The following is a 16,440-nucleotide window of genomic DNA, read 5'->3' as shown; positions in this document are numbered from 1 at the left end:
CCACATATTTTAAGTTTTAGGAGCAGTTTTTGGAACTTAATTTTTCAACTGGAGCGGGAGGTGGGCGGGGCGGGGCGGGGCGGGTCCTCCCGGCCGCCAGGCGGCGCTGTGGCGCGGTGCTGGGGCGGGAGCTGGGGCGGGGTCATGGGGGCGCGCTGAGGGGTGTGGGGGGGTCATGGCGCAGCCGCCGCCGTTCCCCTCCCGCCTCCCGCCGCCCTTCCGCGCCTTCCCGTCGCCCTTCCCCGGCCCCGCCGTCCGCCCAGCGCCCTTCGCGGTCGGGCCGGTGCCACCCCCGCCTTTCTTCTTGCCGCCGCCGACGGGTGAGGGGGGACCGCGCTTCCCGCCGGGCGTCCCCTACTTAGCGGCGGCCCCGCCGCGGGCAGCGGCCGGGGAGGAGGCGGGGCAGCGGCAGCAGGATGAGATGTGGCTGTCGCAGTTCCTGGGCCGCCGCCGCGCTGCTCCCCCGCCGCCACCGCCGCCCGCCGCCGCCAGCCCCAGCAGCGCCCGGGCCGTGGCGCTGGCGGCGCTGGGGCGGGTGGCCCGGGTGACAGAGCTCTGCCGGGCCCTGCGGCGCTGCGAGGACAAGGGCGACGAGCCGGGCTGGGCCCGGGCGCGGGAGGAGGCGGAGATGGCGCTGAGGGAGCTGCGGGAGGTCGTGCGGCCCCTGCGGGAGCCCGGGTACGGCGAGGCGCTGCGCAGGAAGGCCGAGAGGGCGAGGAAGAGGAGGCTGCGCCTGCAGAGGAGGAAGCACGAAGCCAGGGCGGCCAAGGAGGAGGAGGCGGCCCGGGCCGCCGAGCGAGAGGCCAAGATCGACCAGTGGCGGGCTAAGTGCATCCAGGAGGTGGAGGAAAAGAACCGGGTACGGTCCCGAGTGCCTAGTCCTGCCTCTCCCCGGGGCTCCCGGACAGCGCGGCGGAGCAGGGGTGACCTGCCGGTAACGGGGTCACGGCGGGCTGTGCCTGCTCCGCACTTGGCTTTGACCCCTGTGCTTCAGTGGGTGCCACTGAGGTGCTGCAAGACTTCAACATACTGAGACGTGTTGTTTCCAAGGCCTGCAGCCCTGCTTCTTGCTTAGAAGTCTTGGTGGGCATCTCGGTTTTGCCATCCTCGTATTCTAGGCCTTGACATGAAATTGGGGTTGAAGTTGTTCCTGAACTCCTGGAGATTTTCCTCTCTGGTCCCAAGTGTCAGCCTGTCCACACAGCTGCCCTGTGGTGGTCAGAGCTGTTTCAGTATCCATCAGCCTTGCCTCCTGCTTTCATCCTTCTAAAGCTCGTGGTTTACAAGCTTTTTGGTCTCATAGGGAGGCAATACATCTCCAAAGCAAAAAATACCATCTCAAGTTAGACTTGTTGGGAAGTGCTGTAAGCACCTTTCTGATGGTTTTTGGCTAAAGAGTTCCCTTTCTGCTGGTCTGCTGCTGGGATAGTCCAGAGCAGCTGCTGAGGAAGGGTCTGTGGTCAGACTGTGGCATGGTTCTTAATTGCAGAACAGTGGAATCAGGATGGTTTCTGTTTATTGTAAAATATTTACCCTAAATTTCTGTGGTTAAAGGCTCTCATGCTTTCATAATTTATAAATCATCTAGGAAGTGTTCAAAAATGTGTGGATGTGGCACTTGAGGACATGGTTGAGTGGTGAACATGGTGGTGGTGCTGGGTTAACAGATGGACATGATGATCTTTTCTAACCTTAACAATTCCATGATTCTGTGATTTGGCCCAGATTTATGAGTCCTACAGCATTCTTTTTTGTTTTCTGAAGTCTGTGGTGTTTTAGCCTTTTTTTCATAAAAAGGCAAGGCTGGATAGTTGGCTTGACTTGTTGCTGTTGCTGTGAAGTCACTCTGCTCTCCAGTGCTTTGCTAACCTCTGAAAATACCACTTGATTCTTGTCTTTGAGGGATATTTCACACATCTCATCTGTTTTTTTGCCTTCCTTTCATAGGAACGAGAGCTGAAGGCTGCTGCTGACAGTGTCCTGTCTGAAGTCCGGAAGAAACAAGCGGATACAAAGAGGATGATGGACGTCCTGCGCGGGTTGGAAAAGCTTCGGAAACTGAGGAAAGAAGCTGCTGCCAGGAAAGGTTCATTACAAGATAGATACAAACTTTTTAAATTTCACACATGGGAAATAAGATGAGGGGTCCCTTTGCTGACTTGCTAGCTTCATAAAGCTGTGTTTTTATGTCATTGTGATCTTCATTACAAGGATAGGTACAAAATGCTGAATTCAGTGGTTGTGTTCCTATGTTTCCAAGCTCCTTCTAGAAGAAAGATTATTCTAGTAAGAATTCTGTCTATTAACAAGGTTAAGCTTATGTTCTTCTGAGAATTTGCCAGCTATGCTCTCAAGTCTGGTATGAAACCCCCTTCTGAATCTGGAATTTTAAAATCATTTCTCTTTTTGTTCAGGTGTTTGTCCACCTCCTTCAGCAGATGAAGCATTTGAAAATCAGGTGGAGAGTCTCAAAACGTTGCTCAAAACTCGCACAGAACTGTATGAAGCTGAGGAAAGAGCATTAAGGGTTATGCTGGAGGGAGAACAGGAGGAGGAAAGGAAGAGGGAAATGGAAAAGAAACAGAAGAAAGAAAGGGAAAAACTACTACAGCAGAAACTGGAAATTGATTCCAAGCTGTTTGGAGATCCAGGTAAATTCTGCATCCTGTTCTTAACAGTGTTTTTCCACATCACATCCCAATTTCACAGACACTGGATTTGAAATGCAGGCACAGATCTAGTTGAGAAAGGAATCATTCACTGGAGTAATTTATTGTCTGAGAATGGGGGATAAACATAGTGCTGTTAACACCTGTGGTGTAAGAGGAGCTGTTGAGCTCTTCAACATGGACTGCAGCACATCTCAAGCTGGTTTCATAATGTTTTGCAAGAAGAGGTTGTAGATTAAACTGAAGTGAGAATAAACAGAATAGATTGAAAACTTCCAGAACCCAGTACGTGCTTTAGTCTGGTGCTTTGGTAAGTGTGACTCAGATTCAGTGTCCATATTTTCCCCTTTTTTAGATGGTGGAGTCAGGAAGTTTTGCTAGTCCTGGCTTTCCTCTGACATCTGTGGTATGGACCAGGAGATGTGTAACATGTAAATCTTTCATATATTACATAGGGACCTGATGTCAGGTTACAGCTGGGCAGTAGCAAATGATTTTGCAAATTTGGGGCTTCTGAGACTCACTGGAATGGAAGATTTTTCTGATTATTGAACAATTTCTGCATCTGTGTTTTCACAGCTGAATTCCCACTTGTCCATTTGCTGCAGCCTTTCAGAGACTACTACTTACAAGCTGAACATTCTGTAGCAGCTCTAATCCAGATCAGGTAAACCCAAAGAAAGTATTTTATCATCAGAGATTGTGGGTACTGTCTTTTGAAAATGTAAATTCAGTGCCCCTTTTGGTTTGTCAGCTTCCAAATATGGTTATGCAATGGATTGTTCTGGTTTTTTCAAGTTTCTTGCTTGAGTCATATCCAACAGATGCCCATTTAACACCAGAACATTGAATTTTCACATTTGTCTTTTGAAAAACAAGTTTAAGAGTACAAGTATTGTGGGTTTTGTATTGATCTGTAACTTCTGTGTGGGTATACAGTAAATCTTACCACCAAACTAATCCCAGGTCTCCTCTCAAACAATGCTCTCTCTGTTAAAGGCATGAATGGGATCAGTACTTGGTGCCAGCTGACCACCCTGAAGGAAGCTGCATCCCTCCAGGATGGGTTCTCCCAAGTCTCCCCACCAATGACACTTGGGCCACTGCTGTCAGATAATTTAGTAATAAATTATTTCAACGTTGGAGGATTGCTTCATTATAATTATATGTAAATATGAGGGTCCAAAGAGGAAGTCTCGTCCTCTCTTTCGGCAGCCAGGTACTGGAATGTCTTTACTGCAACGTCTTGAAAAAAAGTTTAAGAATTGTTTTTGCTGATTGACTGTGCAGGGAGATAGCTGAGCAAGACCAGAGCTTCCAGGCCTCTCATGCTGTGGAATTACAATCCGGCTGCAAGTTCTTATTAAATCTTAATCTTAATAAAGGAACATTGCTGATGGTGGTATTTGTGCCAGTATTAGCATCCTATTTTTAGTGGCTTTTATCTTTATAAAGGATGATGAAAACGTCAGAAGTTAAGAAATTTTTTAAAAAAAGAGATCATTAGTAAACATGTTTTTCTTTTTAAATGAAGCATGTCAAGCATCACTGTCAAAATAGTTTCTGTATTTTTGAGTGTAGAGACAAACCAATTACAAGTTTAAACGAATTCTGAAGTACAAACAGGACAGGGTTTTTCAAGGTTGATTAAAGCAGCTGTTGACATTTTACTTTTGTGGACTAAAACTGATACCAAAACATGGAAAAAATTCCCAGTTGTGGTGAAATAGGTCCGACAGCCATGTGAATAAAAACAAATTTGATGAATAAGCCTGCTGGAAAAAAAAACTAATAAACTCTGAAGTCTAACTTACTGTAAGTGTTTAGACTATATAGATATTTTTATATAGGGACATATCACATTTATAATATTTGATTAAAAACCACAGCTTTATTTTGTAAGTTTGTTTTTTTTTACAGAAAAAATAGAGATAAATGGATTTTTGTTTAAAGCATTTTCACACGAGGGGAGAGATTTGTTTGGGTACTTTGCATCAAATATAACTCTAACGAGGAGAGAATTGCTGGGAAAAGGTTTGTGTGAAGGAACTTCTCCCTCCTGCAAGGTGACAGAGGTGACATCTGATGTCAAAGCTTTCTATGTTCTGGACAGTTTGTTTGTAACTCTGACAGGCCATATGGATTTGGAGCTTTGCTGTTCTGCACAGATTGCTGTGGCACCTTTCCAGAGCTGCAGTCCTTATTCTTGCGTAGCCCCAATGTGTGGGAATCAAGTTAATCTTTCCAGTGCTTTGTCTCTTGGCGTCACAACAGTGCGTAATTCACGCGTGGCATTGCCTAAATTCAGTACCTGGGTCTTAGGTGTAATGTTAATAGTGTCCTGGCTGAACCTTTGTGCTGGTTTCTGTCAGTAAGAGACACAAACTGGTAATTCCTGATAGAACATGAGTGCACAATTTTGCAATTCTTGCTCACCTGTAGCACCCCAAAATACAGATTGCCATGAAGTCCTCTGCAGGTGGTGTTCTGATTTGCTCTTCCCTACATTCTCCCTTCCTAATGTCACTTCCAGCATCTCATTACTCCAGACCCAAGGCTGAGCCAGATCCTGGGGAGTCTTCTGTGATGAAAACACACAAGGCCTAATTTAAAAATAAAAACAACTGCATAAAACCAATACAAACCAAACACTTTCAGTTCAGGCAGCTTAGTGACCAGAGGATGCTCTGCTTAAACAATTAGGCTCCTTATCCCATCAGCATGTCTGATGGAACAGGCCAACCGCTTAAGCTACGATTATCTTAAAGCTGTCCAAGTCAGCTGCTTGTCTGACACTGCAAGAATTTAAAGAGCTGAGCAGTAGATAAGGAGACTGCAAAGCAGCAGCCCTGTTCTCCCTGCCCTGCGAGGAGAGATCTCCATGAGTTCATCTGACGGTAAGGACAGCTTCACATTGCTAATAAACATAGGGCTTGAAAATGCCAGGGGAGAATCTACCTTTAGGTATGTTCTGTGTATTTGTTCTTGTCTAACAACATCTGCATTAAAATGTTTAATAGCTTTAGTGAGGAAGTTGTTGAAGCCACAGATGGGGAGGAATGTGTAAAATCTCAACTCATAAAATACATGGACACAGGGTATTAACTGAAAAAGCGTGTCTTCAGACTCGATTCCCATTTTTCTGAGTATAATATTTCCCACTGTTTTTAAGTTGTAAAAACAGTGTAGCCCAGAAGAAGAGAGAGGTTGGCTGTGAGCTTCCAAGATTAGTTTGTATCCTATTCCTCCCCTGGTCCTGGTGCAGTTGTTTCTCCTGCTGTTTAGGCACATCCTCTCCTGATGTGAACTGGTTCATGCACTGGCTGGTGTCTGCGATATGAAAGTGGGCAGAGCTGGTGTGGAGAACATGAGGTCAGAGCCCTTGTAGTAACTCCCTTCTGGTGGGAGTGGGTATTTATGACTGACCCTCTTTTATCCTTTTCTAGTAGCATTTTTATTGTGATTGCTCCTGCCCCAAAGTACTTCTTGTTTTCTAAACTGTAGTTTTGGGAATTAACACTTGTGTGAGCCTCTCTTAAAGCACAGTATTTATGCAGTGAAATACAACGAGGTACAGTACCATCATCTCATATTTTCTTCATTGTGGCTTCAGACACACTCACTACCCATCAGCATCCCTTAAAGTATAATTTGAACCTGAGTGGAGCCATTCTGGGTGACAGATGCTGAGACACTGCTTTCCTCAGCACCCTGGGAGTTTGGGAAGAGCCAATTTACAGCCCAAGCTGCAGGGGAGGTCAGTCCACCTTGCATGCAGGAGCTGCTCAAGGAGTAACAGAAAGTTGAGGGAAGGTGGCTTTGCTTACAGATGTTTTCAGGCGTCACCTTTGTCATTGCTGACGTGGATTGTCCCTTAGGCTGAGCCCTCTTAAGCTGAGCAGATGGGCTGGCTCCATGTGGGATCCCAACACGTTGCCTGTGCTGCATGTTAGTGGCAAGACATGTGCAGGAGCACAAAGCTCGTTAGAGGCTCTGCTTGTGCAGAGGTATTAAAGGCTCCTGACATAAACAGGCAAAGTGACAGCCCTGTTGTCATTCTGGTACAACAGAGCAGAGTTGCAGTGAGTGATTATGCTCGTTGATTGTGGCAATCTCTGTGGCCTGGATGCTCTTTGTGAGTCCTTTGTCAACACACAAAACTATCCTGAACCCAATCTCCCATTACAGACTCTTATTTTTGCTTTAAACAGGCAGTTCTGTCATCCTTGTGTATATTCTTCAGCATATTTCCTCTTAGTGGAGTGTTTATTCTTGTTGTCATAGAAGCTGTTTGTTTTTAAAGGAAAAAAATAACTGGGAAAAGCACTTAGGGATGTCACATACATATTTACTGTGTGATCTGAAGATGAGTGCTGAGGACTTTGGGATGAGCAGGCACATGCTGCCAGCACCAGAACTGGGTGGAAGACTGGCTACCAGCTCCTAACAGTTTATAATCTATTAAAGAAGTGATTTTACACACTGTCATCACTGTGAAGCTGAAAACTCAAGGCTTCATGCAGCAAGTAATGGCTTTTTAGTAAATTGAGACATTCATAGAGATCTGATGGCTACACTTGCAGTAATATTTTCCCTGACAGCATTCGCAATTCACCAGCAATTTTTCTCTCCCCTGCAATTCCTGATCTATAACCATCACCACAGTTAAAATGAATGCATGGTTCCTAAAAGCTAATCTTAAACGTGGCTTGTTTGACATCCTCCAAATTCCCAAGCTTGCCTAATGCCTCCTTGTCTGGCTCCCAGTAAGCTGCTGCAGTGCCCAAAGGGATGCCCTCACCTCAGCTCCCTTGGGATGCTCCATGTGATGGCTTAGCAGCACGAGGCCATGTGCATGAGCTCTGTCACCACAGGTTGTACAGGCAGGGGAGACCTGCAAGGTGTCCTCCTTGGCTGTGCTTTCTCCCTCTGTAACTGGAAAAAGTGCTCAGTCCCAGCTTGGGGAAGGCATCATGCAATGGCACTAGAGGGAGAAGGAGAGACAGGAGGGATGGGAAGCAGCAAGGCAAGCATGGAGGAGAAAAATGCTCAGGGTCTCTGCCAAAGAAAGCCATAAGCATGGTCAAGTCTGGCTGGGTCAAGCTGAGAATAGCAAAGGTTAGTTCAGACAAAGCTTCCTGGTGTCGGTAACTAAGATTTTGCCAATCTGTTTTTACCCAGCTGGCACTTGAAATAGCCAACTTAAGAGGTGCTAGTCCTCCCTCTTACAGTTTCTGTTTTCCTTCCTCCAGCAGCAAGAAATCAGGCAGCAGCAATGAACTACCTGGATGAAATTCCCTTCCGGACGGCCATGAGCCTCAATGGGGGTTCAGAGGAAGAAATCACTTTAGTCACTGCCCCAGACATTGAGCTCCCTGACTGCACTGACATCCTCATGAGCACCATGGTGAGTCCACACCTGGGTCACTGCTGGGGGATGCTCAAAGGGATGTCAGCAGCGTTCTCATGAAAGAAGGGAAGGGAAACCTCCTAACTGATCCCTTCACTGGCTGGTTTGAAGCAGTATTGGGAGGAGGTGAGAACGATTTGTTGTGTGTGGCAGTGATGATTGGGTTGGTTTGGGGTTGCTTTCTAAAAATACTTTCCAAGCAGGAGGGTTAGGTTTTTCTGGGATAGGAGGACAAAGTTCAGGCTCTGCTCTGGGGTTCTTTGCTACTTTGGAGTTACCACTGACTCATTTGTTAATAATATTTATTAAAGATTTACCGATAAATCTACCAGCTATAAGTAGGCAATACTACCTGTGCTGGAAGCATATAGATAGTGTTTATATAAATACCCCATGTTTCTCCCTATTTGGGGATGATTTGATGCTCCCTTCTGAAATGAAGCCATTGAGCTGCTGGTCCAGGCTGATCCTTATGGAGGGACATGAGGGTGTTTTCCTCAGGGAGGCTGATTTGGGTCCACAGCTGACCCAAGTGGCAGGAACAGTAAAAACAGCATTCCTGGGCTGTGAATGTACTTGCCTGCCTGTCAGGAGGAGACCTTGTTTGGAGAGCTCTGGGACGGGCAAGGCTTGTTTGTTCCAGGAAAACCCTCAGATTTGAGTCACAAACACACTTATATTTTAAGCTGAACTATGTGGAAATGACAACTCTGTTTGGGGACCAGCCGAGACCCTGGCGCCACTAGAGAATCCCATGGCTGGTTCTGCTTCTGCCCGAGGTGGCATCTCCCCTCTTGGTGGCTTCTGAGCCCATGGAGCGGCTCTGCCAAGCACTGCTAATGAGGGCCACAAACAAACTCTGCCACCATCCTGGGGGCAGCTTGTGGCTGGATGTGGTGCCTCTCTGCAGCTACATAAAATTGGGATGCCTGCACACTCCTGCCTTCCACAGTCAAAATGACACAAACACCTTCAAGCATAAAACACTTTTCCAGAGAATTGTAGGTGCAACTCACAATAGTAATGATTTCATAGATAGACTGTTTTTAAGTATAAATTTGGGGATTCCCTATAGAGATGAGGCTGGCACTGCCAAATCCTACAGCCAGCCCTAATGCTCAGGCAAATAAGAGCTGATATGGGAAGACTGCAGCCCTTAAAATGCCTCGTGGAGTGCATTTGCTCCATGCCACGTGGTCTGGTTTCACATGTCCTCACCAGCTGTCTCTCACTCTTCTGCAGCACGACTTCTCGCTGGAAAGGAAAGTGCTGTACTGGGTGGAGGTGGCTTCTCAGCAGCAAACCTCCCGCCATCGAGTCACCTCCGAAGTTGTCCCCACGGCTCCCCCGTGCTGGCTGCTGCTGGTGGACCCTGCCGACAGCTACGGAGGGCGGGGTCGGGACGGGGCTGTGCGGCGCTCCATCAGCCTGAGCGCTGCTGACAGCTCCTACGGGCACACCAAGGGCAGGGCGGTCCTGTCCGACACCGAGAGCGACACCTGGCACTCAGAGGAGGGTGAGTACTCGGATGATGAGTACTCCTCAACATCTTGGGAAGAGAATGACAAGGATGAAACGCTCCTCTCCAGGAGGAGAAGCTCTGCGAGAAGTGTGTCTTCACGCCATGGCTTTTACCAGACCCGACCAAAGACATCACCCGGCTTGCTGGAGCCCTCGCCAGAGAACAATGTCCATAGCCCAGCCAGCCCAGACCCCAGCAAGCAGAGAAGATCCATGGTGATATTTAACAACATGAAGAATGAGCTGGAAGCTGCCAGGAGGAAGCTGGCTGCTTTGGTGCATCCTTTGAACAGAGCTGCCACAGGGAGCAGAGTGATCCCGGTGCGGCGACTGCTCCCCCAGTGCCCCGGCACCAACCGCAGCGTCAAATACGGGCCAGATCTGGACGTGTCCCAGCAGGGGACAGTTGGGCCAACTCCTCCGGCCACAGTCACGCCAATCCCTCCCATCAAGCAGCACAAGCCCACGGTACCGGTGAGGAGCGTCCTTTGGTGGCCTTTTGTTCATTGCTGAGAGAGGAGGGAGGTGGAGGGCATCAAATTGGTCTCATCTGGTGGGGGCTAACCAGCAAAAAGGAACCAAAATGGGGCTTTGGAAACACTGGAACCATGAGGAACTGCTGAAGTTGTCACAAGAAGTGAACAAAGGGTTTGATTTTTTCACTGAGGTTGAAAGAAGCTTTCTGGGTGCACATTTACTTGCTCTGTCCAAAACATCGGCGTTTTCCCTAAGCAGGGTGTAATCTGATTTTCAGTTGAAGCACTAAAAAAAGAGTGAAATATGGGGGATTTGTCCTCTTTTTCCTACATTATCCCTTTCTAACTGATATAAGCGGGGCTTACAGGGAAATGTCCCCTTACAGTCATTGTCTTTTCTAGGAAACTTTGAACTTCATAGTCCTACTAAAAATACAGATCATTTAGTGATAGAGACAGTGATGTGAAAGGATGGAATAAATAATACTGTGTCACCTTAAATCTGAATTGCACCCTGCTTTTAAGAAATTGCATCTAATCCAGCTGCTTGAGAGATTTAGGAGGTGAATTACTGAAAACCTGCAATAAAACCATCAGACACATGAATGATCAGGTTATTTATATACAGTTGCATTTGACATGGAGTAATTAAGGAAAGATTGAATGCCTGTGTGTATTTGTATAACACCCACACTAAGCATTCTTCTCTGACCTGTATCTATAGCTGAGCCTGGATTTAATTAAGTCCAGTCTCATTCGATGCCCATTTGATGTTCCTTGTATGGGAATTTTCCTTTTCTGGAGAGAGCAAGGTAACCACCAGCATTCAGAAGCATTGCATCAACCTGTGTTGTTTCACCTCATTCCATGACCTGGAGCAGTAAGACCATCTGTTTTTTCCTTTGCAGTCCCTCAGCCCCTACACTTGCCTACCCCCTGCCTCCACGCCTGGACAACCTCTCAGCTGCCACAGATCCCAGCCAGATTCCTTGGCTGACCTGCTCTCTGCACTAAGCCAAGAAGAGCGAGACCTCATCGAGCCTGTCATAGCCCTGGGCTACCCCACCCAGAAAGCCATCCTCACCCTCCAGAAGACAGGAAGGCAAAGCTTAAGTCAGGTTGGTGAAACTGGCATAGCACTGTGGGAAACTTTTGTTAAAGGAAAACTTGATTTTCATGGAGAAAGGAATGGCTGTCTTCTTTGGGGTAGGTTTTTGATGGCCTTGCCTTTCCCCTTTGGTGTCAGACCACAGCTGACAGGATTTTCCATGAGATTACACTTTTGCTGTAATAAAATGGCTACGAATTGCCATCAGCTTTTCAGCGCATAATCACGGCTGGCTTTGTTATCTGTTCAATCTGTTGTGTGAAGCATTGTGTTCTTTTGAGGTACAAATTTTGCCCCCTTATATGGAAACTTTTTGCACATCATTTTTCCCAGCTGTTGGATTTGTGTGATTATTGCCATGGCTCATCCTGTCAGACTGGGACTCTAGGAATACCTTGGAGACTTGTTTGGGCTCTCTCCAAAACACAACTTCCCTGTGTTGGAGCAAGCAGGGAATCCATGCAAACATTGCAGCAGAGTCCCAGAGCTCTTTTCCTGAGGAACCCTCTATAATAACCTGAAATTTGTTGAAAATACTTAACATGCAGCCTCTTCCTACCCCTGGGATGTGAGTACATCCCTGCCTGCTGTGCTGCATCTTCATTCCCAATGTTTCAGATGAATGTCAGAAAGGTCCAGGTGAGCTCAGAGCATCCATGACATAAGGGAGGCTGCTGGCTCTGACTCCCTTGGCAAATTTTGGGGTGGACCTGCTCATCCCAGCAGAGGACTTTAGGGCTAAATTATCCAAGTAGTTCTTGCAGAGACAGAAGGGTCTTAATCACAGCTGAGCAAGAGGGATATCCATGGGACTGTCAAGCCAGGGAGAAGGAGCAGATCCTGGCAGGGCATGAGCAGGCAGAGCACCGAGCAGCTGCTGCCAGCTGGCAGTCTCCTTCCCATTCCCCTGGGAGCTGCCTCTGCTGCCTGGGCCAGCAGTGCACAGAGCTGCTCTGTGCCTGAGTCATCCTGCAGCTTCCGGCCCCCTCCTTACTCACCCTGGCTGGACCAGCTCCCCAGAGCTTGCTGGAGTTTCAGGCGAGCTGAGGTGACAAGGGAAGCTTTATGTCTTCGATCCATAGAGGTTTCATCTAGGCACAGAGAGATGGGCAGAGGCCAGCCCATGTTGTTTCACAGAGCCATGCGAGGGTGTCTTGCAGCAACTGCTGGCTTCAAAATGAAGGAACAGTGCATCTTATTAAAAGCGGAGGTGGGTACAGCCTGCTCCCTTCTGTATAAACACCAGGACTCCCATTCCCTTGGAGAAGGGATTACTGCACCAAAATACAAGATTTGCCTTCTATCCCATGCCTTCTTCACCAGCACTTCCCATCTTTCCCATTTATGCCCAATGCAGCCAAGATAAAGCCTGACCCTTCATGCATCTTTTACGAGTACCAAACTACCAAGTTAGTCTAAATCTTCCTGGAAAATATGTTCCAGCTGAAGTTAAAAAGAAGACCTGTGCTCTTTATTGCTTGCTGGTGATACCTGCGGCTTCGATGTGTGGGAATGACTACTTCAACTGTGAGGATTGATGGAAGTACCAGATGGTAGCCAAAAATTGTTCAACTTCCTTGCAGTGTCAAGTTAAACTGGCAGAACTCACCCTAATAGAAAAGGCAAGGCCTTCTGTAGCCTTCTTTAAAAGCAATGCTTTCCTAATTTTGGTGGAAGAACTTCTCTGCAAGGCTCAAGCAGGATTAGTTGCCCCAGCGTGCCAGAGGTTCATCATGTAGGATGTCATGGCCAAAAAGGCACCATTGCATTTTGATCAATGATCATGCATTGATCAAAATGCATTGTTGATCCATGGAGCCCTCAATGGACATATGAGCTGAGACATAACAAAGGCTGCAGCTGGTCAGTGTTAAAAAAATTGTTCTGGTTTAATCTTGAGGAGATATATATAGATATATAGATATATATAGATATATAGATATATAGATATATAGATATATAGATATATATTTAGTGATAGAAAACATTGAGTTAACAAAGGCACTGATTTCATGTTTCATGCTGGGCTTGACCAGGCTGCCAGGACTATCTGTGTTATGCTGTGGGTGAGTGGCTGTTCTGCCACAACAGGGGAAGAAAATACAGCAATGATCTGGGGTTGTCTGGTAACAAGGGAAATAACGTGAGGTGAGGAATGCCAATGACCAGTGACTGTCTCCTTTCTGAGTTACTGGCCTTCTTAAGGCTGACATTTCTGAAAATCCCTACTCAGCTGTTCAGCCAAAATAGATCAGCTCAATGTTTGAGAGACTTTCTTCCTTTTTCATATGTTTTATGGTCTTTCACTGAGTCCTTCTCCTTGTCTATGGCAGTGCTGGGGAGGGTGGAGGTCTGTGTGCTGTTGAATCTGGGGAGAAATTAATCAGCTTCTCCTTGGATGAAGAAGCTTTGGAGAGACCTGTGGGATGTTTTTATTCCCCCTGCTATTGTATAGCTCATTTATTATTGCCTGTCCCATATGTTTTTGGACAGTGAGTGATTCTCGCAGTCTTTAAAAGATGCTGCTGGGAATTGTGCTGTCAGCACTCCAAGAACAACGAGGAAAGCCAAAAATAACTGTTTACTTTCAGTAATGACAGCACACAGGTCTCCCCTGTGGGAGGTTTGCACTTGGACCCTGGAGCAAATCCACGGGTGCCTGAACCCCAGCGCATCAAAGGGATGCGGGGTCAGCTGAGCGAAGTCATCCCACCAGGACAGGCTCTGCCTCACCCTGCAGCCTGGAGGCCATCTCTCTGCATCTCAGATGTTCACGTTTGGTTAGCTCCTTGTTTCCATTCCCACCCTGGGAGGGTGAAGGGGGATCAAGATGTTGTCTCCCACTGGGAATCCTGCAGACAGACCACCCTGGCTGAGCAGGAACTGGCAAGATGGTGGTGGCTCATGCACCCCACATGCTGTGTCCCTGGGAGGTGGCAAGGGGGCTCCTGACTGGCCTTGCTGCCCATGCCTGCAAGGCTGGATTAACCTTTCTGTCTTCCTCTGCAGTTCCTGAGCTACCTGGGTGCTTGTGATCGGCTGCTGAAGCAGGGCTATGAGGAAGGGCAGGTGGAGGAAGCCATGGAAATGTTCCAGTACTCAGAGAAAAAGGTCAGAATGGGATGACACAGCCCAGCCCTTTGTGCTGTGTCCTCCAGGCTCTTTTTCAGTGGGCTGCACTCTTCCCTCTGCATCCACAGGCCTTCCTGCTGCCTCATGGAGGGCCAGACCTGTAGGGCACTGTCAGCATAAGAACCCCTGGGGGAGGACACCTTCTCTGCCTTTCTTCTCACCCTCTTGTGTGGCACGATGCTCACTCAGCCCCTGCACAGGGAATCGCATCCCGAGCCCACCAGCACTCATGTTCTCTCCTGCCCTGCTAGGTCTCCCTTCTACCCCCGGGGAGGAGAACCATGGAGAACTGGCCATTTGTCTCCATCATCAGTCTCCTCGTGGTGGTAATGAAGAGCCTGGGGAGAACTGCATGAAATCCTGGCTGGCAGTGTTTGCCGGGATGCCAGTGCCTGTAGGATTGCCATGTAATCACTCCTTAGAGCAGTGGCAGTGGGAGGGCACCTGGGTCTCAGTGTCAGGGAAGGATTTATTTATTAAGAACACATCTCTGGGTGATGTTGTGGTGCTGGGACCCAGTCTGAGCAAAGCAGGGGAGCAGGACAAATTAATTCCAGCTGTGCTCACTGCCATTCCCTGCTCTCTTCATACAGGCAAACACTGCATGGAATTGATAAAAACATTATAAAGAACAGTGAAACTGGAGGCTGACTTTATTAAATATTTCTTATTTAAGAAGTTTTAATGCTACCAGGGATATGTGTGCCCTTGATCTGCTGTCACAGCAATACAACCCAGCCAGATCTTCTGGCTGCAGCCTTGTCCCACAGCACTGCTTTTGCTGCAACCACATGATATATCCATCCATGATAACATCATTCTTCTCTCCTCCTTCTTCCTCCAGGCAGCTGAATTCTTGCATCTGTTGGCTCAGTTTAATGATATGGGCTTCCAGCAAAATGAAGTCAAAGAAGTTCTTTTGCTTTGTGGGAATCAGAGAGAGAGGGCACTGGAAGAGCTTGTGATGAAAACCCACTGAGCAGCATCCTGGAGCAGTCACAGCTTCCTCTCTCCACACCAAACCAGAAGGACTCAGGTTATTCTGCTGCTCCATCCCCACCCCTGGAAGCACCAGACACACAACTTCACATCTCTGCCTTGGTGTCTCATTTTATGGACATGCATCATAAGAGTGTTTGTCATTCAGGCATTGACTGCATAGCAGGAATGTTTATCTCCTCACCCACACATCCCCACCCTTGATCATCTCAGCTGTTCAGATTAGATGAAAGAAGATCCAAACCGCCTTCGGCTTAGATTTTTGCAAAACCCAAACCAAACCGATGTTCTCCCTACACCTGGGGTGATGGATGTCATATTTTCAGCTACAATCAAATGGGGATTCTTAAAAGATTATATAAATCAACAGAAGAAATTGTTTTCCTATAATATGAAGGGTCCTGCAAGAACATGTGTTGGTCCTGGCTTGGGAAGAGTCTCAGCTGACTTAGTCATGGTTGAATATTGTAATGGAAATCCACTTTGATCACATTAGCTTCTCCTTTTAAACCAGAAATGTGAGAAAAATACACAGTTCCATGTGGGTAAAGAAAGAAAACAAGCTGCCCTTGTTCTGAAATACATGAGGTTTATCCAGTGCAATGAAAAATGGTGAAGGCAAAGCTTTGTCCTCAGGCAACTTCATGAAATCAAAACAGAGAGATGGGGAACTGCTCACTGCCCTCATGCTCTGCCCAAATCAGGAAAATTCAGGGGATGCTTCCCTAAACTGTGAAGACAGTGGCTCCAAATGAAGTGAAGCATGAGTGTCAGCATCAAGAACATCTGGATGCCCAAGGGAATTTCTGTATGTAACTGAAGGACAGAGAATAGGAGATTCAGATCACTGTACAGGATGTGTGTCTTGGCTTGGCAGTGGAACAGTGGACAGTGTTTTCACATAAAGTATGTCATTTTCCTGTGAATTAGATACAGATGTAATTTCTTTGAGTAAAGATGCTTGGAGGCATTATTCTGCAACATGTTTGTCTCTTTCTGTCAGGATGCCAACTGGCACAACCCAGCAGAGAAAATCCGTAGTTGTATTAGTACCATTTTCCATTGTACCCTTCCAAACAATCTCCCAGTGCAATGTGCTGCCATCAAGGTAAAACACTGTCCCTT

At 47.3% G+C, this 16,440-nt stretch overlaps 2 protein-coding genes across 4 annotated transcripts; both read left to right on the top strand.

The window, feature by feature from the left end:
* Positions 1-142: 142 nt before the first annotated feature.
* PDCD7 (programmed cell death 7) lies at positions 143-3,812 on the top strand. Its single transcript, XM_005521785.2, has 5 exons — positions 143-859; positions 1,948-2,086; positions 2,415-2,651; positions 3,249-3,336; positions 3,669-3,812. Exons 1-5 carry the CDS (start codon positions 176-178, stop codon positions 3,784-3,786), a joined length of 1,266 nt encoding a protein of 421 aa, XP_005521842.2. The 5' UTR covers positions 143-175; the 3' UTR covers positions 3,787-3,812.
* Positions 3,751-16,285, top strand: UBAP1L (ubiquitin associated protein 1 like). Of its 3 annotated transcripts, none has more exons than XM_014251181.2 (6): positions 3,751-3,888; positions 7,922-8,076; positions 9,322-10,074; positions 10,985-11,194; positions 14,194-14,295; positions 15,161-16,285. In XM_014251181.2, exons 2-6 carry the CDS (start codon positions 7,945-7,947, stop codon positions 15,293-15,295), a joined length of 1,332 nt encoding a protein of 443 aa, XP_014106656.2. In that variant the 5' UTR covers positions 3,751-3,888; positions 7,922-7,944; the 3' UTR covers positions 15,296-16,285. The 3 variants fall into 3 exon arrangements, with proteins under 3 accessions (XP_014106656.2, XP_005521843.3, XP_087919529.1); XM_005521786.3 differs by lacking the exon at positions 3,751-3,888 and adding an exon at positions 4,207-5,566 and having other exon boundaries at positions 7,925-8,076; XM_088063403.1 differs by lacking the exon at positions 3,751-3,888 and adding an exon at positions 4,207-5,566.
* Positions 16,286-16,440: the final 155 nt, after the last annotated feature.

The sequence above is a fragment of the Pseudopodoces humilis genome, chromosome 16, assembly GCF_049639895.1.
Source record: "Pseudopodoces humilis isolate 2021_Gansu_Grassland_sample_001 chromosome 16, ASM4963989v1, whole genome shotgun sequence".
Lineage (NCBI taxonomy): Eukaryota > Metazoa > Chordata > Aves > Passeriformes > Paridae > Pseudopodoces > Pseudopodoces humilis.
Note: the sequence above shows the minus strand (reverse complement) of the source record. Positions and strands in the feature narration are given on the sequence as shown.